Below are 27,478 nucleotides of genomic sequence, written 5' to 3'. Positions count from 1 at the left end.
ATAATAAAATTGGCCGTTTTATGTAATGCAGTCATTCACTGTAAATACATTCCATCGCAGTGGAAAATGGCGGAGATTTTCGTACTCCTGAAACCAGATAAGCCTCCTATTGAAGCAACATCTTACCGGCCTATTTCATTGTTGCCAATAATAGGCAAATTATTTAAAAAACTGTATATTAAAAGGCTGAATGAAATAGTATCCAAACAAAATTTGATCATCGATGCTCAATTTGACTTTCAAGCTAAACATTCCACGGTGGACCAATTACACCGTATCACTAAATTAATTGAAGATTCTCTCGAAAAGGGAGAATATTGCATGGCAGGTTTTCTCGATGTAGCGGAGGCATTCAATGGCACCTGGCACAAGCGTCTCATCGAAAAGCTCTATCCCTAGTAGCATTTTTCAATGTAAAAGTTGCAACAAGTTGAAACAATGCTGGTATTAGTTGCAACAAAGTTTCAACTTTAGGTCAACTTTTGGTCGATAAGCGCCGATTTTCGGCGATCTGATCAGAAGACAAAGTTGCAACCTGCTGAGATTGCAAAATTGCTGAATCGAAGTTGTTAAAAATCTAAAGATAGGCGACCAGCAATACTTTGAAGTTGAAACATGTTTCAACTTAATTGCAACTAGTTCCAACAATGGTAGCTCCTTCAGGGGAGAGAGTAGGTAATCTGCACATCAATCTATTAGTTGCAAGAATCAAACGATTTTGTTGCAAGTTGTTGCAACCTCTGTTACTTGGGATAAAATGCTCCCATGCAACCATGCGAGTTCCTGTCTTCCTTTTTAACACGTAGACAATGCCAAGCTCGGTAAGAAAATACTACCTCGGGTTTCAGGCCATTAAGGGCGGGAGTTCTGTAGGGTTCCTGACTTTCCCCCTTCTCTATTCCCTTTTCACCACAGACATCTCACAGTCTGGGAGAGGGGGAAGCTGGAAGTTTATGCCGATGAAACGCTTGTTCTAGCAAGAGTTACAGAGAGGCACGTTTTAATGCTCAGTGTCACTTAAATAAAATTCATCGCTGGACAAAAAAAGAAAAGACAAAATTGAATGCCTCAAAATCGATAGAAGTTGTCTTTTCCAATAGGCCTTTCAATCATATTTCCTTACTCCTAGGAGACACTGAAATTCCTCACGACACGGTCGCATCTTATCTCGATCTTCACCTAGATTCCAGGCTCAAGTGGGGGGCGCAAATTAAGAAAAAAGTCGAACAATTGCTGATGGCTGATAGGCCGCAAATTAAAGTTATCCCTTCAAATCAAGTTGCTCCTCTGCAAGATAATATTGAAGCCAGTTTGGAGTTATGGTTGCCAATTGTGGGGTTGTGCAGCCAAGTGAAATGAAGTATAGCTAAAGCTAAATGGTACGAGAGGAACAGAGATATTCGTCCTGACCTTAACTGTGACTCTGTGGAGGAGTACATGACCAAATTGTACAACACCTACGAAGATTGTCTGCATTGGCACTCCAACCCTGAAGCACTCTCGCTCTTCGAAAGGGACCCATGCATTCGGAGACTAAAATGACACAAACCCCATGAGCTTGGAGTCCAGGAGTTCCCAAAATTCTCATTTGTTTGAGCTGAGTGCCTCCTTATACTCTTAGGACACAATCAGGGTGCCTAGGACTTTGGCCGGTAACGGCTGTCCGCAGTTCCAAGTTAAATCAAAAAGACATTTTATTCGTAGTAATTTTGCTCTTCAAGTTTCTCCCCACTTAACAGAGGTAGTATGTTCTGATGTTGAAAGATGTATAAATTAAGTTAATATAAGATTAACAATTAAGGCTAGCTTTTAAAGGTACGTACATACCTAAAGTGTTTCTTGTGCAAAAATCTTGTGTGCAAATTAAAAAAAAAAATCCTATTTCAATTACCACAAATAAACTTTTTGTGGCTGGATAGTTGGTTCAGAATAAAGTTTTCTGGCCAAAAAATGATTGTTCGTTCCAATCTATGGTCACTAATAAAAGCGTTTGTGATCATTCAAATCGCATGTTGAATAAAGCATTCAATGCTTAAGCATTATTGCTTTTCATTTACCAAGAATTAAGTTACTTTGGTACAATGATACTCGAGTTTGACTTTCCTTTATTTCAAAGCGTTTAGTTTCCTTACCAAGACGAATTTTTGCATTCTGTAAAAACCAGCATCTCCAGTAGCTTATCAGCTTTCAAACAAGCCCAAGAAAACGTCATTACGACGTTCGATTCGCCTTCTAGAACAAAAGTCCGGTTTCTTTTGGTACAGCCCTCGTATACCAACATTCTTTTTTTTCCTCACTAAGAATTTTGACCTCTTCATTTTTAATTCTTTATTTGCGTTAAATATTTTCTTAAGACATTTTGTTTTCGGAAAACTATTATCATACATGCTATATAAGGTTTCTTGGAAAAACTTTGTGCTGTCTGAGCAGTTAGTAAAATTAGTCTCAACTAAATTATTTACATTTATTGAGCTCAAAGCTTCGTAGAATTGCCTTTTGTTTCTTTTACTATAATCCCTCACCATGATTTTTTCTTCCTCTATGTACAAAATATTTGTACTAATTAACAAGTCTAAATGATTTGTAAGAGACGAGTAGACAGTCTCCGCTTCGCTATCCACACAATTCGTAATACAGTTGTCAATTAAGGAATTTTCTTTATTATTGATGCGTTTGAAAATATCTTTTACTAGTAGTTTCAGTCCATATGCAGCTACAAGGTTTTTGAAACAATTACTTTTTTTACAAAAATCTTTGTGCATATGTATATTAAAGTCGCCCATAATGTAAAACTTCAGCTTTGTATCTATTAACAGCGTTAGAAGTTCATCAAGTTTTAACATGTTTGCCGTAACATGTTAACTCTAGTTTATTGCCGTCCGAATGGCACCCTCCCCGGGATTTTTCAAGGGATAATTAACTTACAAGACACAGGAATTATTTCATCATAGTTCACATCAATGGACACATTTTCATAACAAAATTAGTATTAGGTTCTTACCTGTCCATCTATGATCAGCTGTTCTACAGCTGCATCTGTGAGCTGATGACTTTCGATAAGTTCCCCTTGCTCGCCTTCTCCCTCTCCTTCAGGTTCTTTACTCTGAATGATCACATGATCTTTAAGTTCAGCGATGAATACCCGCCGTTCATCTTCAGACATTTCTTGGAATTCAGCCTTTGAAAAACACACGATTTCAATTGTACTGTAAAATCATTTCATATTTCTAGAGGTTACTTACCTCAACAGAAACTTTTCTTTGTTAGGCACAATTTTTTTATAAGAGGAATAGGAAAGGAATTTTAGGACTACACGCAATGATCAAAGCAGTTGCAAAATCATTATTATAGGCATAGTGACATTTTACAGTGGACAATTCACCGTTATAAATTTTCACCTCTATGATTTTAAACCCGGCAAATTTTTGCCCCTGCTTTTGTACCTCATATAAAAAGTTTAGTAGTAAAATCGTATCGCCAAGTTTGGGTTACGAGGAATAATTTGCCTCGTAAAAAAATGTGATATCATTTTCAGTGAACACCAAATTATTTTCAGAAGGTTTCATTCGATCAAATGCAGAAATTGTTCAATACAGAACTTCTATTCTATTTCTCTTCTACATGATGCTCCATAGCTAGAAAGTTCCAATGAATGGAAATTACGTACGTTAAGGCAAAAGACAGAAATTGGCACATACCATTAATATCATTTGGCTGGAAAATCATAGTACATGCACTTAAATTGGATAGCATTTTTCATTTTGGAAATACAATCAATATTGTAGTTTTTTAGGAGAGCAACATTTGCAAACACCATTGACACTTTTTTTCACAACAATCAATGTTAATAAGTGATGGTTTTTTCTACAGCTTTTGAGTTACTTTCGCACCCTGTGTTGACAGATTCTTGAAAAACATCACACTTTTGCAGATAAAAAGAAATGATATTAGTTCCCTATCGCAAAATGGAGAATTGGAAAGGCTCATTTTGCAATGAGGAGCTGCAGGTTTTTCCTGTAGTTCTTTAAAACTTCCTTAAGATGGCGACCGAATTCGGCCCTTACATGAACCAAATCAAGACTGTTTGGCATGAAATGAAATTTTTAAAAGTTTTTTTGGAGTCTGCGACCTTGAAAACATATTTACTCTTCTCTCTGCGCCGCATTAGACGTTTTGGTCGCTAAAGAGGTAAAATCGGCCATCTTGAATTTTGGGCATTTTCGTGGATTGAGGTATGTGTTTGACTATTTTCTTGGAATCTACGACCCCAAAACCTGACAAACGACACCTCATTCCGTCTTTTGTGCCACCTTATAAAAATATCAATTTTTAGCCACCATCCTGTTTTTGGGGCCTTACGATTAAAATTGGGGAGTCCGCCAAGGATTTTCTCATTCCAGGGACCAAAATGAAGAGATTAAGTCATGGAGGCAAAGTGCAGCACAGACAAGCACATCGGATGATACATGCTCCCTGAATATTGGAGCCGAAAGTAAGCCCTGAAAAAAGTATGATTTGGAAATGACCTAATGCAGATGGCGGCATCCAACCAGCATCGATTTCAGAAGCTTAACCTCAAATTTCAAACCCGATTATGATCGACCGCAGCCCTTATGTTAGACCAATCAGCAAGGAAAATACGCTTTATGGTCATAGTTACATCCCTACTAGATTGCTATTTTGTAAATCTCTTAACTGTCTTCATTATTGATTACTCTGAGGTTGAAGCACCAATCAGATAATTTATAATCGATGTTATTTTAAGTAATTTTTTATGATGATTCATAAAAATGTTCCACCCATCAGGGAAGTTTCCTCTGTTGTTACTCTGACTACAACTTTGCGCGAATTCAGCCATCTATCTGTCTGGTGAGTCCCGAAAAATTATGATTGCATGGACGAAAAATACGAAAACTTTTGATCCACCCATTTTGGCTCAACTGTTCAGCAACATAAATACACTTCTTGACAACAAAAGCTGATACTGCCAGAATGCTGCATGAGTATGAAAGCAGGTTTGATCACATTGAAAAGGAGAAATTTTCAGCACTACTTACGACTTGATCAGCAGGAACTAATTTGTGATTTCCATCAGCATCTGTTACTATTGTCATCTCAACACCAGTTGCAGTGTCTTGAGCAGTCATGATTGTTGTATCCGAGGGAGTCAGCCTCGGTTGGTTTACGACAATAGTATCATTCATATGACCCTGATAGACGCACAAAAAAAAAAATTTCAAGGAATTTGTTAAAAACTGAGAGAATAGTCTATCTCATTCTTTAAAACTTAATTTAACTTAACAACTACAGAATAATTAAATTTGAATGACATAATTTTTGAGGATTTCTTATCATAAACACACTACTTCCTACAACCATATCGAAAGGATTCCTATGGGACACAGAAAAAAAGATATGAATTAATAGACCGAGAGCTCATGGCGATTCATTTAACCAGAGTAATGTAAATTTGCCACCAACCTCATTCGGAGCGGATTTTGATCGGTAAATAGAAATGGGAGATCTGGTAGGGCAAACAGGTTGAACGCCAGTTTTCTTCTAAATGAACTAACATCCCTGGAAAAGCTGCAACTCTGAACTATCATGAGACAAACTCTTCATGAAAAATACGATATTTTAGATTTAAGAGTCCTAAGAGGGCTCTTCAGGGCCATGCTGGGAGAGGGCGCACTGCCCAAGCCCCTTTTGTCCTCTCCAGGCCCAAAGCCCAACCTAACTGTTCAAGAAACACACGCATGTTCAGGTTTAAGATACCCAAAAGGCTCCCGCTACCCACAGTAGGGTATGTTATTTCTCTAAAAATTTAAAAAAGTCCCGCTCCACCGGGTTTTCCTAGTGATGCCTGCCATTAAAATCACCCACTAAAAACTTGTGCTTGATTGGTCAGTTTTAGAACCTACCGGTAGAGCGGAGAAAATTGCCGAAAATGACGATTTCTTGCATTTTTTCCTCTCTCCTCCGATCTCCTCTGCACATTATGGATGACTACAAAATGTCTTGTTATATTTTTCTGAGTTTAAAATAAAGTGAAGAATCAAAAAAAAATTGGGCTGTATTTAATCGTTGGCTTATGTGCCTCGCATGATACCATTATGTAAACCTATTTGCCCGTATGCCCAGCCTAAAATGACGCCCCTGCAGTAGTTCTTATCTGAGGACAGCAGGGTAAATAGTGGAATTTATTGAGCAGTATCTCCTAGGTCGGTACTATTAAATAGGAAAGTACTGTAAAAAATTGGAGCCTTTCACGGCAAACAGGGGAAAGTTCTCCAGTATAAACTTGAAGGACCGCATTCTTGTGCTCTCCACCGATTGGACAAGTGTTTACGAGGAAGTTGAGGATACTTGACACCCATAATTTTTGGTTAACTTAACTCCTTTAAAGGCGAAAAGTAAAACTATTTTAACATATCTGGTCTTGAATTATTACTTACCCCTCTTACGGTGGGATAAAAAACGACCTCAAAACTCGATTTAAACTCCTGACATCCTATTTTTTCGAATTTTGCCGCTACTGAATGGTGAATTGTCTGCCCTTACGGCAAAAGTCGAAAAGTACCAGACTTTTCGACATTGCACATATGTCTTCATCAGGGGATAGTTAACAAAACAATCAAAACACCTAGGCCCTCAGGGTCTTGCCTCGGCTCTTTTTATCGTAGTGGTCTTTGTAATTGTTTTGATTGTTTTGTTAATTATCCACTGATGAAGACACATGTGCAATGTCGAAACGTCTGGTACGTAATTTTGTAATTTTCCATCTTGTTAACAATAAAATCTTGAGATTTTTTTAAAAAAATTCCCTGGTTTTATTGCCGTAGTACAATTCCATTTGGCTTATTTGCTCTTGATGATTGTTATGCATGTATAGAATATATATAAAGAATTTTCGGAAAAATTTCGGTCTGGCGGACCTTAAGCAACCGATTTTGGCCGCCAGACCAACTGATCCTTACTCAGAGAGGTTTTCCGCGTTAAAGGAGCCCAATATCAAGTATAAATGTTTCCACTTAAAATTCAAGTAATTTTTGGGGTTTTTCCGGGCCTCAAACTTTTGAGGTGCAACCGGTTTGCCCTGCAAGACCTCTCATTTCTTTTTACCGACTAAAAATTCGCTTCGAATGAGGTGGGTGGCTTTATATTATTCCGGTGAAATGAATCGCCATGAGCTCTAGGTCTATAAGGTATTGAGTTGCATTAATCTCAGGGTAGGAAGTAACTAAGATTTTCCGACGAAGTCCACAGCCGGGAAGGTAATTGGGTTTTTTGGAGGTATTAGGCTTTACTAGGTACATAAAAAGAATAGAATAATGCATTCATTTCAAAACAACTAAAAGACTCAAAATAAATTTGAACAAGCACAACGTAAACAGACCGTCTCGTAATCTTGCCATTGATGGTAGGTAAGGTAAAATAGGTATACGAGGACGTTAGAACTTTAGTTCTCGTACATTGACTAAAGTAGGTTCAGAAAACCACAAGATATTTTTTTTCAAATATGAAAAACGCAATGGGCCTGTTGCAAACTTTTGCTAGAGCAAAAATAAGAGTTGTTTCTTATAGATAATGCCTCAAAAATCACGATGAGCGCATCGGCTAAGTCTGAAATGCACTTATAACTTCACAATCTGCGTAAGAAATTTGCGATTTTTTGAGCTTCCCGCTTCAAAAACGATACTACGGCACAGGTGAACATTTTGTTAGAGGAGTCGCTCCATCGTCGGCAATATTCATCATGGCCGACGCTTGCGCAGTTCTGCGCGTAATTCGTGGAGAGTTTAAGGTCAATCAAGGCGGGCGAGAAAAATATGAACGTAAACACGCCGATTGTTACTTGGTCTAATCCTGTTCAGGTGTTATCTCGTACCATCACACGTATTTTGGCGGATTGGCGTCGGCCATGATGAGTATTGCAGACGATGGAACGACTCCTCTAACAAAATGTTCACCTGTGCCGTAGTATCGTCTTTGAAGCGGGAAGCTCAAAAAACCACAAATTTCTTACGCAGATTGTGAAGTTATGAGTGCATTTCAGAGTTTGCCGATGCGCTCATCGTGATTTTTTAGGCATTATCTATAAGAAAAAACTCTTAGTTTTGCTCTAGCAAAAGTTTGCAACAGGCCCATTATTGAAATACGAAAGCAACTAAGAAAACCTTTGAACGCAAAGTTGTTAGCATACCAGAGGAATATTAATAGTGACTCAACTTAAAACACGCAGAACTCTGCAATTCAACTCACATAGCCAATATGCCCCTAGTGGTTTAATTCCAAGACAGGATCATACTGATAGACCCCTGCTCAGGGAGCTGATAATTGAAAGTTTAAAGCAGCCCAATAAGGGATCGAAATGCAATATATTGCATGGTAAAGATAGGGTAAGGTCTTGTCTTATTGTGCTGACATAGTTTCAATAATTGGCCCGCAAGTCTCTTTATAGTACAGCTCTAACGCCGTGAGCTGGCTACCCTTACCATGTCCAGGAACTCTTCCCTGTCCAACTTGCTTTTTTTGAAAGAAGAGACTTTTCCACTCTGCTGGGATAGGGCACATCGCAACAGAGTGGAACACAACCTCCTCCTGATGCAGACTGCACAGAGCTCCACAGTGATGAACCACTTTTAAAAATACATTTACTTAGATACATCAACTCTCTTCTGACTTTAGGATATCTTCAAAATTTTTAATGCAGGGTTATACACAAAATTGTATCATCACTTCCACCATAGACTTCTCTGCGAAGCAAATGCCTTTGATTTCCATTACCTTTAGTGATGTAGCGACTCCGTACACAGATTTTTACTTTATGAATAACCAAACCTGTCTCCGTACATTTAAGCCTCAATTGGTATCTGAGAATTGTCTACTAGGCGTTTAAAATTTTCATACCAAAAGATCTTTCTCTTGAATAATACCTTTACAAGGAAGTTTGGGTAAACTTCAGGCATATTTAGGCAAGTATCTGTATAATATGGAGCTGTAATTCAAGCAAAAAAACAAACATTGCACTCCAGGTGAAGCATGGAGTCTAGGATTGACATAGGGAGTTCAGGGTTGCCATGATTTCTTCATCTTGAAATTCCCTGTCTTTCCCTTACCATTTTTGCTTTTCCCTGACTCCAAAATTTTCAGATTCCCTGACAATCGAATAAAACTTCCACTTCGATTTTTTCCCTTTAAATCACACCCACTTTTGATGAACACGAAACGTATTAAATTGCATGGCTTTTTGTGCAAATTCCCTGACTTTTCCTGGTCGCCACAAATTCCTTGACTCTCTCGGTTTCCCAAACCGCTGGCAACCTTGGGAGTCTGAGAGTTTTAACAGGAGGACCCTTTGACAAACCTGCAAAGAACATACTGGCGCCCCATCAGTGAGCAAACTTGATATTTCCATATTTTTTTCTCCTTAATTTTCCACTTTGAATGTGTGTGAAAAAATAATTTCATTAATCACTTTTTGCTTAAGTTCTTGGTACGAAAGCTTGGATATCACGTCTCATGGTTGTCAGCTCCTCAAGCTCCTCCCTTCCTCCCTCATACCTAGTTCTTCTAGTCCTGCCTTCGACCTTCTTTATTTGGCATCCTAGTTATGCATACTTATTGAACAATTTTCGACGAACAGCCTCGCTTCGATGATTCTTTCCACTACCCATGCTTTTACCTAACTTTTTGTACTCCAAGGCAAGACATGCAATCAGTTTCAACCTCCTGGTTTTCATTTTTAGCTCCTGTATTTCTTGTTCTTTTTTCTACTCTTTTCTTTACACTTTGTATTTGTCCTGCATATATATTCTTCTGTGTAAATCTCTGCAGGTCTGTTTTTTTTGCGATTGTGGCAGAATCAATACGCAAGCAGCATTATTAAGGTGCACATTATTTTTTTTTAATTCAAGTTATGGTATAAGCTGAATGGATCGAAGTTTGAAAAAAAAATTTCAATTGGAGTCTGTCATACCTGAGCTTCCATATGATTGTAGAGAAGGGGTTTCCGCATGAAACCCATTCCACAAACCAAACATTCATAAGGCTTCTTGTCGCTGTGTACAAACCGATGTGCATTGCGGTTATCTCTACTGTTGAATGCTTTTCCGCAGACCTGCAATTTCAATGGAAAAAAAGTGAGTCAGACACATTTCAGCAAATAATTAATAGTTTTATTAATTTTTGTTTATACTTGTTCTTGGTCTTATTCTTGTCTTTTATAATATCTACTTATTCCAATGAAATAATTAAAAAGCAGGACTTACACTCACAACACTATGGTCATTTTGGCTAAGTATGCAGTTAGAAATACAAAACATGGACTAAAATGACTAAGACTCACAACAAAGCCTGCAGTAGAGTTATTCACCAAAATACTTTTGGAAGCTACTTTAGGTCACAAAAGTACAATAGGGGGTTGCCCACTCCTCCTCCCATAAAACATGGAAAATTTATGATTTTGCGTTTTTTTACAGTAAAATAATTTATAAAAACCATTTTTAATAAAAAAAATTAAATTTGGCATGCCCTTCAGTCTCACACCTACCCAAAACACTGGGAAATGAAATTTGGTGGGTAATGATTGTGTAAAAATTATTTTACTGTAAAAACACACAAGATCACAATTTTTTCATGTTCAGGAGGGGTAAGAACCCTGTAAAAAAAGTTAAATGTTGCTGAAATTTGGCACTGCTTGGCACATGGATCCTCCAAAATGTTATCTGGGAGTTTGACTCCGCGACCAAAAATATTTTTGTGGGTTACCCTGCCTGAATGAGTCGGACTGTTATGTCAAGTTGTGTTCAAGAATGTTGATAACAGCTAACTGTTTGCAATGCTTATAAAGTTACAAATTGGTTGCTGATGTTCAATTTACCTTCTGGGTTGCTTTTAGAATGTTTTTAGAGAAAAAGCACGACATAACTTTTCCTAGTGGCATCAGGTACCACTTCTAGGGTTAAGAGATTCAGTATTGTTTTAAGATCCAACATATCTATTATTCAGAGGGGCGTTCATCAAAGAAGACGAAAACTGTCGGACATACCTCACACTCATACGGCTTTTCTCCAGTGTGAATCCTCCTGTGCTTCTTGAAATGCTCAGGATAGATAAATGTGGCATTACATATTGAGCATTTAAATGGTCGCTCGCCAGTATGCACAGCCTTCATGTGGTAATCTAATAAACGACGACGCTTGAAACCGCGTCCACACTCAAGGCATTTGTACCGCTTATCATCATAGTGTGTCGCTCGCTTGTGAGACTGAAGATTGCTTCGCTGACTGCATGAAAAAAAGATGAGGCATGAGTCAGCAACAGGATTAAATTCTTGAAAATTTCAAGTCATGGACTGTGTTCAACAGAAACGCACCATGTTTTTTAGGAAAACAGGAGTATGCTCATTAGCTAGGAGGCAGAGTTCTGCATAAGAGCGATGGACTTACTTCTTTCCTTTAGAATTAGTTTCAGGCATTGATGAATCTGCTGAAGAATCGATTGCAAACACTATAAAAAAAATACCTTTCAAAGCAAACTTTATTTCTTTACTGAGGAATAAGTGAATGAAAATGCAGTGGTTTATTAAAAGTAACATTTTCAAAATAATTTTTTTTTTTTTTTTATTTAAAATTAAATTTTTATGAAATTCTACCCGACTGTTGTTTGGGGTGGAAAGTTCATTAAGTGAAAAGAACAATGAGTAAAGTTTATAACTTTATTACACGAAGTGCATACCAGTTGAACAGTTACATGGCGGATACATAGAGAGAGCTAGAATGAGATAGGTGCAGGTATCTGATGCAGTATGCAACCCGCAATGCATACAACTGTAAAATGCTACAACACCTCTCCTTGTTAGCAGATTGCTCAAATAATTATTCTAAAGAAAAAAAATTAATGCTGGAATCCGTTCGATATTTAATGAACAGGAACAAAAAATTTAAAAAATTGGCAGATTGACGGATTGATCAAAAAAGAATTTAAAGAAACTTCATACCAAAATCTGTTCAAAGCTTGATAAAGTTAAATTATCTACCATAATAAATTCAAATTTCTTCTGAAAAAATTTAAATAGAATCCATTCAACACTTAACAAAATACGGACAAAAATTATTGGACAAAGTGCCTATCACCTCCCCTTGGTGAGCGGACAAGCCAAAAAACAATAAAATACCAAAGACACACAAAAGATAATTTTTTCAGAGATAAGACTCAAAATTCTAGATAGCTAGTACGGACAATCCAAAAAACAATGAAATAAAAAAGATACTTAATTTTTATTATGCTAATTCTAGATAACTAGACAGCCTGGCTTAAACCTATTTTCTTTGAGGGAAATTGAATTTGCAGGTCATTTAGAGCTTTAGTGAACATGTCAGCACAGTTCTTTTAGCTGGCTATAAAATGTATACAAATCGCCCTCAACAACATATTCCCTTATTTTGCGCTGTCTTACTTTGATGATATATTTATTGCGCTCAGTTACTTTGTTCTTGGCACACATCTCATTAGCTTGCATATTATCAGCGTACATTTCACTTGGGGCTCTGATGGAATTACTTAATTCTGAGGTGAATTCTCTCAGCCAAATAGTTTCTTAACAAGTTTCAAAAAGAGCAATATACTCAGCTTCAATTGTAGAGGTGCTACTTTAGAACAATGCTGCCCATAGCCTCCACTGACACTTCTCTCTCATCTGCCACAATCACTTCCCCTTTGACACTTTCGTCAAAATCCGTCATTACATCTATCAAAAGGGTCATGTGATGGGTTGCACCTGAATCAATAACCCACATGTCTTTCACTCCTTTATTTGTCGCTGCTACCTACAGTTAGAGCAATGAGTTCTTCGTCACTTGCTTCATTCTTTGCGGCATCAAAAATTACAATTTTGGCTGACTCATCATCTTGTTACAAAGCCGAACCTGCATAAGATGATGATTGACCACTGCGTTACTGCAGCCTCGAAAATTTGGGGCAAAATTTTGCAATATGGTCAGGTCCACTACAGGCGCAACAAATAACACTCTGTTGTCTTCAATACTGTTGAATTTCGTCTGATTCTTGAAATTCTTCTTGTGAGGTTGTTGCTTCTTGAAGTAAAGCGCCTTCTCTTCTTCCTTGTCTTTGACTTCTTTCTGCATTTTCGCTTGTTTCTCGGCAAGATAAAGCTTACTTTTAACATCTTCATTAGTTAATTAGTCTTCAGATTTGAATGGGATTGAGAGCATGTAGGCTTCGTATCATTTTGGCAAACCAGTCACGATAAACCCATTTGCGCAGGTTTACCATAATTGACTCCCACAATTTTCAGTTTTAAAATAAGATTTTCAAATTTTTTTCGATATTCTTGCATTGAAGTATCGTCCGTTTTTGTTGTATTGGCTAGCTCTCGAAGGAGAACAGCGATATGCGTCCAAGTGCACTCACAGTTTTGACGTTGCAGCCTCAGCCATACTTCTCTCACAGTAGTCACATGCATAATTTCTGGGCTGTAGCGATCTTTCACATTCTCTATAACGAAGTTGAGCGCTTCCAGATTCTTGTTTGTCTTGTCTACAGTCCATTCTTCTACTGGTCCATCATAGCCAGGTTCCACAGCTGCCCATTGCTTTTGGTTCCTCAACGTAAGCTGAACTCAATGGCTCCAAATTGCATAATTTTCTTTGTTCAGGGGTGCAATTCGTCGTCTAAAAACCTCCTCCATCCTCATTTCAAAGAGTATTTATGCAAAAAAAAAAGTCCAAAGAACTTAAATTAATATAAAATTATTTACTAAAGTTTTCGACCTTCACTGTCATTACAGGGTGTCTATTAAATTTTGATAGCGAAAGACCGGTCAAAATGGAGGTATTTTTCACGATTTTTGTGTATCTGAGGACATCGTACGACAAACAATCAAACATCTATGGATCTTTTGAAATTTGCCCTTCCATACTGGTGGTATGGACTTGCTTTTCACCAATTTTCGAACTTCTAGTGTCATTACAGGGTGTCTAGTAAATTTCGCCATTGAAGAAAGGAACGAAGAATGGTATTTTTGACGTTTTCGAAGTAATTGCGGGCACCACACAACGAGGCATGTAAGACATAGAAGCCAAGTAGATTTTTTTTATTCCTTACAGAAGGTATGAAATTACTTTGCACAAATTCTCGGACCTCCACTGCCACTACAAGGTGTTCAAAATAATTCTCCAAAAACGGCCAATTTGAGGTATTTTTGACGTTTTCGCTGCCATTATGGGTATCGCAGGACGAAGAATATAAGACGTAGGAACCAAGTAAAATTTTTTATTTCATACACAAGGTATGGACTTACATTCCTCAAATTTTCGAACCTTCATTGTCATTACAGGGCGTCCAATAAATTTACGAGCGCGAAAAAACGGTCAAAATTGAGCTATTTTTGACGGAGTTTTCTGACATTTGCCCTTCCATACTGATGGTATGGACTTGCTTTCCACAAATTTTCGGATTTTTACTACAACTATAGGTCAAAAAGTTCGTTATACGTTAAAAAACGGCGAAATTTCGATTTTTAGAGCTGCCGAGCGGAGAGTTTCGGCATTACCGAGCAAAGCGAGAGAGATCTAGGAGAGAAACAAAAATTTTCTCTCAATCTGCAAGGTATGTGCTAGGTTTGTACCAATTTTTGGTCATCTAGCGTCCAATCCGTGTTGCTGGCAAAAATATCAAAAATATAAGGCGAAACTGCCAAAACAACCAGAAAAATCTCGATGTTTAGGCTCTGTGCACGCCGGGTTAAACATTTTTTTTTTTTCAAAATCCTCTTGGCTACCTTGTTTTTTTATCACATAGAACCATTTAAGACCGTGCAACATTTTGTTTTGTCGATTTAAAAAAATAAGTCCCACCCTAGTGCATACTCTTACCCCCACCCACCCTAAGGTATATTGATTTTCACATATTTGCACTCATGAAATTGATTTGTAAAGTGGATATGATGGCCTGGTATATCGAGTTTCTACGATTTTTTACCACAAATCGGTGGATATTAGGGATGATGAAGTCGTGGTTCGAAACGATTGCAAAGGCAGTATACTACATATAGGTACGCACCAAAATTGCAAATAATTTCACTCTTCATGCTTGGCAAGAAAGTAAGCATACCTAAATGTTGCGCCACAGAACTCGCATTGGTATGGTTTCTCCCCAGTGTGAGTTCTTTCGTGATCTTTGATCTCTGCTTTCCGAGCAAAGGCTTTACCACACATTCGGCAAATAAATGGTTTAAAGCCAGTATGTATGACACAGTGGACCTCTAGGTTCCTAGCTGTGCCAAAAGCTTTACCTGAAAACAAAGCAGAAGTAAAGGACTCAAAACAGTGGAAGGATACATGTCAGAAAGAAAAAGGAGAGTCAAAAGCTTATGAAAATAATTTGAAGGGAAAGTTATAATTGGACGTATTTCTGTCAAACGGACCTATGTGCATTATGACGTGAGCCCTATTATGCATATATTCTTATGGGTCTCAAGGCTCACGTCTTAATGCACATAGTTCCTTTTGACAGAAATACGGCTAATTGAAAATTTTGAGTTGAAAGATGTTAAACTTTTGTTATTAGCATCATCTGGCCTAAAATGTGAGAAAGAAATCGTAACATCACAAAGTTCTTCCTTGAAAGGGATTTTCCCCCTTAAAAGGGCACAAAACGTTCAGTGCTTAACTGCAATTTTCTAAACTTCCAAAATTCCAATTAGCATCAAAAAGTCAGTTTGAGCTTTCTTTTCAGCCTAAGGATCCATGTGATTTCGATACTTAGAACACATATTTCTCGAAATAGCAAAAACTGCACTTATGCTGCTTGTCCTCCAAGCCGCCAAAATAAAAGGTGGCCCAGACCTACCGTACCAGGCCTCTTTTTCGAAGAAAAGTTGGTTTCTGAGTTCTGGAAGGTGGTTAGTTGAATAGGGAATGGACCCCAAGGTATTTGAATTTAATGCTTTCGGAAGCCACCCAAAATACCCCAAGGACGACCCCCGTACCCAGAAATTGCAGAGAAAATGTGGTTAGACAAGTTCAAAAATGAAATCGATGCGGAATTTTATGAAGAGCCGAAAACACAATTTCTTCAAAAAGCTCAATTTTGCGCCAAATTGGAGCCCCTCAAAAATGGGGGATTACCGTGTTGAAGCTCCCCGCGCTTAAAGCTAGTTTTCTTCAAAAGTAACATATCATCCCTGGAAAAGTTGGAATCTGGGGTAATTTTTCACGAGAAACGCAATTTTTTAGGTTGTAGCGCTCTAAAAAAATTCCCCAGGGCCACGCAAGGAGAAGGCCCGGGCCCCATTTATCCCCTTGGCGCCAATCCCTAGTTTTCCTAAAAATAATCGGAAAACATTCGGAAAAATTTCAAACCCAGGGTAATGTTCCATGAAAAACACAAACTTCTAGGTACCAGAGTCCTGAACAGCTCCTTAGGGCCACGTGGGGAGTGGGTGCAGGTCTTGTCTGTCCCCTTCGCACGAAATCCTAGTTTTCTTCAGAACTATGCTGCCGTGCTAAGGAAGAACGCCGTATGAACCAAAAAAATTTATTTTTAGTTAGACATGAAATTATACTGAGTGAAGCATGCTCTGTTCAATGGTGAAGTCAGCAAAGGCGTACCTCCATTGGTTTCAGAGATATGGAGGGGGGGGGGGTCCCTGCCGTATATCCCTCATAGAGGCGAGGTTGCAACGATGGATTGCCATATGTCCAGGAAACTCGGGGCGCGGGTGGCACTCACGGCGTTTTTCCCCCATACTTTGTGGACAATGCGGCACTCGCTCCAAGCAGCCCTCGCTCCAAGCAGCCCTCGCGAACTCCCGGAGACGTTCCGCCGTTGATCACCCTTACCACCAACCCTTTTATCCAATTTCAGAGTTCCAGTTATGCATGCGCTGAGTAATTGTGATCACTTATGCTGTTTATCATCTGCTGGTAGCATGTGATTCTTTTAAGGGTAGACACGCATTCTACTTTAGTTATCATTTTCGTTCAAAATGTTTCCGGGTGCAAGTTCTACTTTATTCTTTTAAGAATTAGAAACTAAGATTTTGTCATGAAATTTTTACAGTATATTATTTTATGTTTGCAGACGATTAATAACACCTTGAACAACTTTTTTTTGGTCAATTCTTTAATTTTTTCTTCTTCTTTATTTATGTCCAAACAAAATGAGAACGGGAGAATTCAAACGATACAAACAAGCTATGTTGTTATAGTTAAGTTCTTAATTTTTTTAATTGGATTGGTTCCTCCAGTTATCTTACTCGATCCTAAAAAAGGCATCATATTTTCCGCTGAATTTGCGTAAATTCTTGGCACTTTGAAACCGACAATTTTAGTCAAGGATATTTCCCTACATTGTTGGTGAAAAATTGTATAAATTCTTTTTTAAAAGAGTTCTTACGTTAGATTTTCCTTTTATATTTTTAGAGTTTAGATTCCATACCTAAGTAAATCAAATAATTTGGAAAGCTAGCCTCGTCATGAAAAAATAATTTTTAGAATGCAGAATAGTCTCCTCAAGATAGTAAGTTAAAAAAGGGAGAAAAACAAAGGTTGCAAAGGGAAAAAAAGGATTTTACTTCATACTAGAATCAGGAAAGTACTGACCACTAACATTATTATTTCTGCGCAGCACTTACTTCCTTCATTTAGGGTCAACTTTCAATTTAACATGCCCCTTATTCAAATAAGAAATATACAAATAAAACAGAAGAATATGAAGCTTCCGATTCAGTTGCAGTTACTTTCGTGATTAGTATCTTTCCTTTTTAATTTTGATTTGAATTTTTAAAATAGCTCTACTTTAAAAACACGCAAGGTTAATGCTTTTGGTTATAGATGAAATGATTCCTGCAAAAATAAACCTCATAGAAACGAAAGAGGTGAAATCATTATGCCGCAGCTGGCAGCATTAGAAGCGCTTTCTCGGCGCTAGGATGGACACACGGCAAAATCGGTATAGTGAAAGGACCCTGCCTACACGGGCAGTTTGCCGTGAGTCCGACATACCCTCATTCTTTTGTGATTTTCCGGGAACTCATTATCTTATTGCAAATGATCTAAGCGCCAATGAACAGCCAAAGGATTAAGCTGTCAATAGGAGAAAACGAAAACTTAAAATTCGCAAATCTTGCAGAGAGGCATGCCGTAGACTTAGAGCGTAAATACCTCAGTTTGAATCTGATGGTTCATACGGCGTTCTTCCTTAGCACGGCAGTATGGGAAAACGTTCGGAAAAATTGTATCTCGGGGTAACTTCCAATGAAAAACACAAATTTCTAGGTTTTGGAGTACCACAACAGCTCCCTAGGGCCACGCGGGAAGAGGGCGTGGGCCCTGTTTGTCGACCACGTGGAGAACGCTAGTTTTCTTCAAAATCATACTCGAAAAAATTATAAATTCGGGGTAAATTAGTATGAAAGACACGAATTCGGACGTTCCGCAGGTTTTCGGGAACTCCTCTTTCCACCATCAAATCAGGGAGTGATTCGTTCATAGACTTTGTGTACATTTCCCCATTTAGGTTTCCTTCAAAAAAGTGAAGGCCAATAAGATGGGGGTCTGAAATACCCACCCACGTGTTCAGACGTGTGCTGACCTCAGATTATCTGATCCTCCATCTCGACTAACCAGTGGGAGTTTTCAGCGGCCCAGCAGTGTTGGCTGTGGATGTTGATCGTGTTGTTATTTTTGAAGGTTACTTCATCACTCCACAAAACTTTAGTAAGGAAGTTCGCAGTCTCCACAGTTTTATACCGCATCCATTCGCAGAACGCCACTATGCGTTTGTGGTCTCCAGGATAGAGCTTTCGATGGGTAGATGCGTGGAACGGTCGCGAATTTCATTCCTTCCTGATGCGTTGGATGCTACTACAGGTTGAAGAACGGTAGTATTCTGCGTTAAAGAGGCCAACAGGGCCTGCCTTTCTCCTTGTTTGGCTTCAAGTGGGGCACAGGGGACTTCGAAACGTCCGAATTCGTATCTTTCATACTAATTTACCCCGAATTTACAATTTTTTCGAGTGTTTCCCAATGATTTTGAAGAAAACTGGCGTTTCCCACGAGTTCGACAAACGGGAGCATTTTGAAGAAGTTGTGTTTATGGCTCTTCATAAAATTTCGCATCAATTTCATTTTTGAACTTGTCTAACCACATTTTCTCTGCAATTTCTGGGTACAGGGGTCGTCCTCGGGGTATTTTGGGTGGCTTCCGAAAGCATTGAATTCAAATTCCTTGGGGTCCATTCCCTATTCAACTAACCACCTTCCAGAACTCGGAAACCAACTTTTCTTCGAAAAAGAGGCCTGGTACGGTAAGTCTGGGCCACCTTTTATTTTGGCGGCTTGGAGGACAAACAGCATAAGTGCAGTTTTTGCTATTTCGAGAAATATGTGTTCTAAGTATCGAAATCACATGGATCCTTAGGCTGGAAAGAAAGCTCAAACTGACTTTTTGATGCTAATTGGAATTTGGGAGCGAATTTTTCACAGAATATGCATAAAGAATAGTTTTACTTGAAATCGATAATATCTCGATTTTTTTCAAAAACTGCACTAATGCATCTTGTCCTCTAAAAACCTCATTTGACCTTTTACATTGATGCCAAAATTACTTAAATAACAAAAAAATGAACACTAATTATGTTTCAGGCTCAAAAAATTTTGACAATAGCGCAAAGAGTCGAATCCAGTTCCTAAGGACTAAAACTACTAGTGCACATTATTTCATACACAGTTGTGAGACAAATGTACTTCTAAACTTCAGAAGACTTACACAAACTGATTGCGGTGGACTCACGGGTCGTTAGTATGTTGGAATATTTTTCGCTAATGTGCGTTAAAAACTCAGCATTAAGCTGAAAATTCTCACAACACAGTTTGATAAGCAGCTCTGTGCGCTGTACTACGAAATGATGGCATTTTGGCATGCTTCTTACCAAACTCCAAACAAGTCTTCTGAATGTTGGAATATTTTCCGCTAACGTGCGTTAAAAACTCAGCATTAAGCTGGAAATTCTCACAACAGAGGGAATAACTCCTTTGGAGTAACGGTTTCCCTCGTAGAGATATGCTGTCTGGTGCAACACTAGTTACGTCCATATTCAGGAAGGCAACTGCAGACGCGTTTCGGCCTTGTTGGGCCAATCATCAGTGCAGTGCAGCCTCCTGAGTTTCCTGCTACCAAGCTCGAGAGGTCGTGAAAACCAGCCCGAGACTTGGGCAAGCGGACGCTGGCGGCAAGTAAAATGCTTAATGCTGAGTTTTTAACGCACGTTAGCGGAAAATATTCCAACATACTAACGACCCGTGCGTCCACCGCAATCAGTTTGTGTAAAAATCGCCTGGCAAGGCTTATGCGGAGCTGTTTGGATGATCGCTCACTAGATGGCGCAAGTTTACTTGCCGCCAGCGTCCGCTTGCCCGAGTCTCGGGCTGGTTTTCACGACCTCTCGAGCTTGGTAGCAGGAAATTCAGGAGGCTGCACTGCACTGATGATTGGCCCAACAAGGCCGAAATGCGTCTGCAGTTGCCTTCCTGAATATGGACGTAACTAGTGTTGCACCAGACAGCATATCTCTACGAGGGAAACCGTTACTCCAAAGGAGTTATTCCCTCTGTTGTGAGAATTTTCAGCTTAATGCTGAGTTTTTAACGCACGTTAGCGGAAAATATTCCAACATTCAGAAGACTTGTTTGGAGTTTGGTAAGAAGCATGCCAAAATGCCATCATTTCGTAGTACAGCGCACAGAGCTGCTTATCAAACTGTGTTGTGAGACCCCGGCCACCCTTAGGGTGCAGCTTACTTGAGGTGCATCTAAAATTTTACGAATTTTCAACCCATTTAATTTCATAAAAAAAGTATCATCATAAATTTCAGATCAAAATTAAAATATTGAGGGGTCACTGAAAGGCCTCGAAGTTGATGGATCCTGCTGAATCGAGTGGCATTTATTCCCATCTAAAGATTTTTTAGAATACTGGGGGGCTGTGCCCCCTGGCCGCTCCACAGCTCAACCCTCCAGAGGCGCTTCGCTCATCTAATGTGCAGATATGAATAGCAATAAAATCGTAGAGTGTTTTTACTATGTTTAAAATGAAATAAATAAAAAGGTTAAGGAAGGGTTAAAGTTTAAATGAAAATGTTAATACGCTCAGAATCTCTGGGTAAGTCAATAAAGGAATAATAAAAAGTCTTAAAAAAAACCTAACTACACCGCCAAGGGAAAGGAGAGTATGAAGGTTGTAAACGTAATCTTCACCTACCCGGACCACTAGTAGGACTTACCGTATCAGGAAGGCCCTGGAACTGGATTACATTTTGCAAAAAGGAACCACTATTTCTGGCGCATTTTAGGAACAACATACATGCCATTGGTTTCCCTATGCAGATATATGCTTTTATGGGAGAGCCAATGATGGTGGTTTCTTACTGCAAAATGTAATCCAACTAATTCCCGCAAATTTTTTTTAGAAAAATGGGTAAGAAAGTAAGATAGGTAATTAAGGAAGTTGGATTAGATGGCTAAGTGGAGGAGAGGTAGATTAAAGAATTGGTGAAATTGTTGCTTCCACAAAATCACTGAACGGACGAAAGTATTGCCAAAACGATGGTAGTGATTGACGAGCGGAGTAACGAAGGAAGGTAAGAGTTAGGGGTAGTGGCAGTGGTAGCTGGAGTGGCACGGGGGCACACGTGAGCGTGCGCGGCAGGAGGGGAGCGGGGAGTGGAGGAAAAACCGGTTTTGAGACCGCGGGAAGCATGTAAGCGTGCGCGGCGGGAGGGGAGCAGGGTGTGGAGGAGAAACCGGTTTGTGACATGTTTAGCGAGACACGGTACCCTTAGGATTTTATTTTATACTATTGAGTAAGGTTAAAAAATAATAAAATTCGGTACTGTTATTCTAAACAGTAAATAGCAACAATTTGACGCATTTCGCACTCTCTGGTCTCTCAGGCCAAGGCTCTAGAAAATGCTGGAGCGATTTTTTGTGAAAGCCTTGGGAAAATAAATTTTTTGTAAAAAAAGTTAAGGTTTTAGTTTTTCTACATAGCGTTTTCTGAGGTACACACAATCAGCATATTTAGTTTTGGAGAAAGTTATTGGAAACTTTTTTGCACATTGGTTTTCATGAGAAATTTTATGTTAGTAACAGTTTTTGTGGAAAAAACTGTCAAACGCATATTTTTCAAAATAAACGATACAACGCTTCTCTTTATGAGCACTAGGTCCTCCAGTGCCTGTCTTTTAATGTGAAGAACACTGTTGAGAGCGTTCTTTGAGCGGCAATGAGCGTTTCCATGAAAGGGCATTTTATAAGAGAGCAAAGAATTTTCTGAACTCCTTCCTTAGGCCATGAACATGATCTGAACAGGAACTTGCAAAAGCCATCTGTGAGGTATGTTCCTCACAGATGACATGCTTTTCTACGCTCCTCCAGGTGACAGCTTCAGTCACAGCGCACCTCTCCATTTGTTTTGCGGGCAATCTACACCAAGGAAACTTCCTCAGAAATCTCACATTCTGACTGTGGTGAAGAAAAAAACATAAAAAAAGTTTAAGTACTTTCTTCAGAAAATACACTAAAAAACCTGTAGCTCATGGTCCCATTTTAAAGTACCTACTAGGTGATTAAAATGGAAAAAAGGTAACCTACCGCATTCTTGACAGACGTAGTTCCTAAGGCCAGAGTGAGTCCGCTCATGTTGAATCAAATTTTGCTGAGTTAAGAATGTTTTGCCACAGTTAATACATGTGAATGGGCGATCACGCTCTTCATGTGTCCTCTCATGGGACCTGAATGTGTATTTCGAGGCAAAACTCTTTCCACAAGTGCTGCAACAATATGGCCGATTGCCTGTGTGCACATTTCGATGTTCTTCCAGCATATTTTTCGACCTGCAAAATGAATACTTCCTAAGATTAAAATCGAAACGTAGGCTAATCAAGCTATTTCAGCAAATGGCGCACGATAGTATTTCAGTAAATAAACCATTGGCATATTTTGCCCTATCTTAGCAATAATTTAATCGACCTAACTAGAATTTTAACATTTCTTCACAACCTTCCCCGCTGAAATGTTGACAAAAACTTTATTGATAACTATCATATTCAATGTTAATAATTAATAAATAAGAGTTTAGAAAAATTACGAGTTTTTCCTTCAAGCAATAGAGTATGAAAACTCTCTTGACATTTTATTCCTCAGGAAAATGTATGCAAAACAAACTATGCAGATTATACCCTAAATAGTAAATTTCAGACTTTTCTAAGTGCCCATTGTAATTATTCTTGTACGTGTGATTTAATTTATGAAAAGTGTAACTCTGGAAAGCAACAGATTCACTTTAGGTTGATGGTTTGAATGGCCAATTAAAATGACTCTCAAGTATTTTTAAGCTATAGCGAAGGTTCAAAAAAATGTCATTACCAAAATCGATAGTGACCACAGCAAAAGAATGTTAGGTGGTAGGAAAGATGTTCAGGTTAGGGATAATGGAGGGCTAGAGAGCGGATTTTCAGTCATCTTCTGTTTGACAAATTTTTTAGTTGGTCCCCTGATATTCATTAAATTGATGTTAAATTGTTCATAAAGAATCCATCCTTACAGTAAGGTAGCCTTCTGCCGGTTTTCTGAATTAACTAAGCTATAAAATTGCACAGGTTTTGACGTCACAGACTTATAAAGCATTGAAGAACGAACTGCTCATACCCATAGCGCTTGCCACATAGCTCGCAAGTCCAGTTTTTGGCCTGAGGGTAGTGCATTTTTTTATGAACTCTGAAAAGACGGAGATTGTTGAATATTCGGTTGCATATCTCGCACTGGAAATCGCCATCCTCATTGTTGACATGTTCATCAAGATGTGTAAAAAGTTCTGTTCGTTTCAAGAACTCCTGCCCACAAATGTCACAAATATACAAGCGCAATTGGTGAGTCTCTTTCATGTGAGTGATAATTTCTTTTGCCTCAGCTTTGAATTTTTCTTCCACAGAACAGAGCAGACAATTGTACTCATTTCCTTCACGCCCAACAACCTGTTCACAGAAAAAATGTCTGATAAAAATTTAAGTTAATCATACAGATGTTAACTAGTAAATAAAAAAGATGGATCCTGCACTTGCATTTACAAAGTCCCCGCAATTAAAACCTTTGAACTACAAGTTATTCAACAATTTTTGAAGTTGATGCCCACAAACATTTTCTCCCCCTGTTCATAATGCCGTTTTCGAGCACAATCAGCAAGAAATTAATTTCTGATCACTGTTTACCTCTTTGTCTGTTCAAATGCAGCAACAGTACTGATCAAAGGGCCAGGACGTTTTGCAGTCCTTAACTATGAACCAGGATCATTGGAAGAAAATCGAAAGAAGAACAAAAGCTAAAAACCTACATATCAAAGTTCAGGGTAATGGGCCACTAGAGAAGGTCTAAATTACTGCAAAATTTCACACCCTGTCTCTTCCAAATCTCACTTAAAAACCCGTTCACATAACGGGAAGTTCAGAAATCCACTCCTGAGCAAGATGTCAACAAGTGCTTTTCAACATGGAGAAAATGAAAATTACATTGTACAAATTACGTTATTAGTGCATTTGCTCTTAAACCAATGTTAATTCATAAACTCTTAGAGCTTATCCAGGGATGGATTTCGAAACTTGTGCTTTATTATTCGTGAAAGGGGTCTATTAAAATCGGTAAAAAGGTCCCTAGCAAGGATTTGAACCAATTTTCAGTATGTAAGTCTACTTTATCAGAGGCGCCTTTCTTGAAAATTTCAATGCTTAAAACTTTCTTTCGTTGCAAAGTGTAAAACAGTATACATTTATATTTATCAAAGGAAAAAAGATTTTGAAGTGCAGTTTGCTGCGAACTACCTCCTAAGAGTCCCGTTCTTTTAGAATACATTATTAATTGGAGATTTATTCATTTCAGTGTGCAGTGCTGCCACTTTTATATTTTTTGTGATCGGTTTAGGTGAGCTTGAGCTACATTTTACGTCATAAACGGCATATTCGTGAACAAGATTTCGAATTAAAACCCTCAATGAGCCACAAGAAAGTAGCAAAGGTTGTAGAAAAAATGCTAATATTCACCATATTTTGAGATCTAGAGGGGTGGAGGAGGGGGCGAGGTCCCCTTAAATAAAGTGGGGAATGCATTCTAAATCATGTACCACCTTGCCATGAACAACGTCGCAATTGATGGTATTGCATAGTGCCTTCATTCATACCTTGTGTAAAGGCCCATTCAAAGTAATCCAAGATGCCTCTTCCAGATGCATTTTAGACTGAGCTAGTAATTTTGAAGAGATATATTTTCCTGCATTTTGTCAATTTTAGTGCCAACAAAAGAAGTAAATAAAAACTGGCGTTTCGCGTAAGTTTCCTGGCGGGGGCGGAGGGGGAGGGGGGGTGACTAGGGTGGGCCATAAAACAGCTTTTTTAAAAATCAAAACGCAATAGTGCGGAAAAGTTGTTCCTTGGAAACTTAGGGAAGCTTCCAAAGGATTTTCTTCAAAAAATGTTTGAAGGTTGCACCCTTTCATTTTGAAAAATCTAGCTTTTTAAATGTAAGCCTTTTCAGCAGATCGGATCGTACTTTTTGCACATGGCATAAATTGGCTAGAGCCTTCATTTTTAGAGCCGTAACTCGGATTTGGTACTCTGATGTGTTCTAATTAGTTATTGGATCAAATGCTTCTTTTCCCCCCACATGCCCCTAGAAATGCTAGAAACACAATGGCAACTCGTATTCCAAAGAGTTTATCGATTTTTTTGGTGACTCGGCGAAGACACAGAAAATTGGTGTCCAGTTCTTAGGGATTATTTTCATAATTGATTAAAAGAAAGTTACGGTTTTTGGATGTGGGGGATTTTTCTCCCATTTGTAAGTTCATGGGTTGGCCGAAGCATTCAATTTGATCAAAATCTCTGCAATTTTTGCTACTTTTCGCCCGACTTGGGGGAGATAGCAATCATGAATTTGTCTTAAAAAATGTTGTGACGTGATGTCTAAGTCTTCGGTGACGTCAATAGACGTGTAGCTTGTGTTTATGTTTAAGTTTTTCTACGGCCGAGACGCGAGCGTGTGGCCTTGCATGCTGACGCATATGGGCGAGGGCAACGCCTCTCCATACCTGTATATACACACCTGTAGTCTTACACAATAAACTCTTGTTCAGTTATTCACCAACTTAGTCTGTGTTCTCTTTGATCCTATCTCCTTTGAACGTAAGAAAAGCCCTGAGTAGCACATCTTGTAATATAATTCATAAAAAAAAAAATTAAAACTAGCAAATTTTACGAGTACAAAAGATGAAGGTGCGTAAAAGAACTCGTAAAAAATCAGAGTCGGAGCACTTAACGTAAAAAATTTGTGATCAAAGACGTAAAAAAAAATTGGAGGATTGAACTGAAATCTTTATGAAAAAAAATTCGCGATTTTTAACGTATAGAAAATCAGGAAAAAAAGGTCAGGAAGAAATTCAAGGAAGACAAATTTTTTTCGTTTTGAAACTACGATTTTTACGTTCAAAACTGTCGTCACTGAATTTTTTTCAGACTTTTTGATGTAAGAAATCACTATTTTTCTTTTCACCTCTTCGAGCATCTACTTTTTATGTAAAAGTTTTGGGAACACCCAAAAGATTGGGGGAGAATGTCTGCACTGAAAATTTGCTAAATTGACTGAACAGGAAATACCTTATTTGTAGTTTATTTTACAAGGAAATTAAGCAAAAAAGTCTAATGTCGCCTAAAGATTTTTTGTAAAACAAGTACAGCCCGAAAACTAGATACAAAAACACATTGTTCTGAAGGAAGAAACCAGAGTTTTTAAAAGTTCGAGAAGATTTTAATAACTTATCTTTATTAAAATAGTTGAGACATTCTTATAAAAAATTGATGCATGTTATAATAAAATTTAAGAAAAGAAAAAGAAAAAAAGGGGGCCAAATTGTGAAAATGTACCTTATTTTTTTCACATATTCATGAACAACAAAGGTACTTTTGAAAGTATGTATACTATGTTTGAAATATCCATGATAAATATTAGTTTTTGCCCGTATCCAGTTTTTCCAAATTCAAAAAATATTCAGCAATTGGTTCTCACGCATATTCAACAATAAAAATATTCACTTATACAGCGCAAATTCGCCCCTCTCATACAGAAGCCTCGTTTGTTCAGTAGGTAGCGCATTCCATTCCTGATAGGCATGTCCCAGGTTCAATTCCCGACAGGTAGATAATAATTTGAAAGTTGATCTCAAGGAGAATTAATTGACGACAGATCCAGGTGTGTAAAAAGTCTATTTTTTTCTTTACGATTTATTATTTTAATCAATTTTAGGAAGCAGGAGTTTTTTTGCGCATAACTTTTTACGTAAAGAAACTCGATCTTTTTATGTAAAAAATCTTGTACTCTTTAAGAATTATTCTTGTAAAAAAGACTACATC

The 27,478-nt window shown here is 38.2% G+C and overlaps 1 protein-coding gene across 2 annotated transcripts in view; it reads right to left on the bottom strand.

Moving 5' to 3' along the window:
• The window catches only part of LOC109040425 (uncharacterized), a 73,922-nt gene that overhangs the window by 8,489 nt on the left and 37,955 nt on the right, over positions 1 to 27,478 (bottom strand). For both annotated transcript variants that reach the window (XM_072306428.1, XM_019056362.2), the window contains exons 5-11: positions 23,733 to 24,058; positions 22,677 to 22,918; positions 15,136 to 15,316; positions 11,051 to 11,288; positions 9,980 to 10,120; positions 5,058 to 5,210; positions 3,002 to 3,178 (exon numbers count right to left, since the gene is read on the bottom strand). In XM_072306428.1, the coding sequence (XP_072162529.1) occupies positions 3,002 to 3,178; positions 5,058 to 5,210; positions 9,980 to 10,120; positions 11,051 to 11,288; positions 15,136 to 15,316; positions 22,677 to 22,918; positions 23,733 to 24,058 (1,458 nt within the window). The remainder of the gene's footprint in view (positions 1 to 3,001; positions 3,179 to 5,057; positions 5,211 to 9,979; positions 10,121 to 11,050; positions 11,289 to 15,135; positions 15,317 to 22,676; positions 22,919 to 23,732; positions 24,059 to 27,478) is intronic.

Source organism: Bemisia tabaci, chromosome 1 (assembly GCF_918797505.1).
Source record: "Bemisia tabaci chromosome 1, PGI_BMITA_v3".
Taxonomy (NCBI): Eukaryota; Metazoa; Arthropoda; class Insecta; order Hemiptera; family Aleyrodidae; genus Bemisia; species Bemisia tabaci.
Note: the sequence above shows the minus strand (reverse complement) of the source record. Positions and strands in the feature narration are given on the sequence as shown.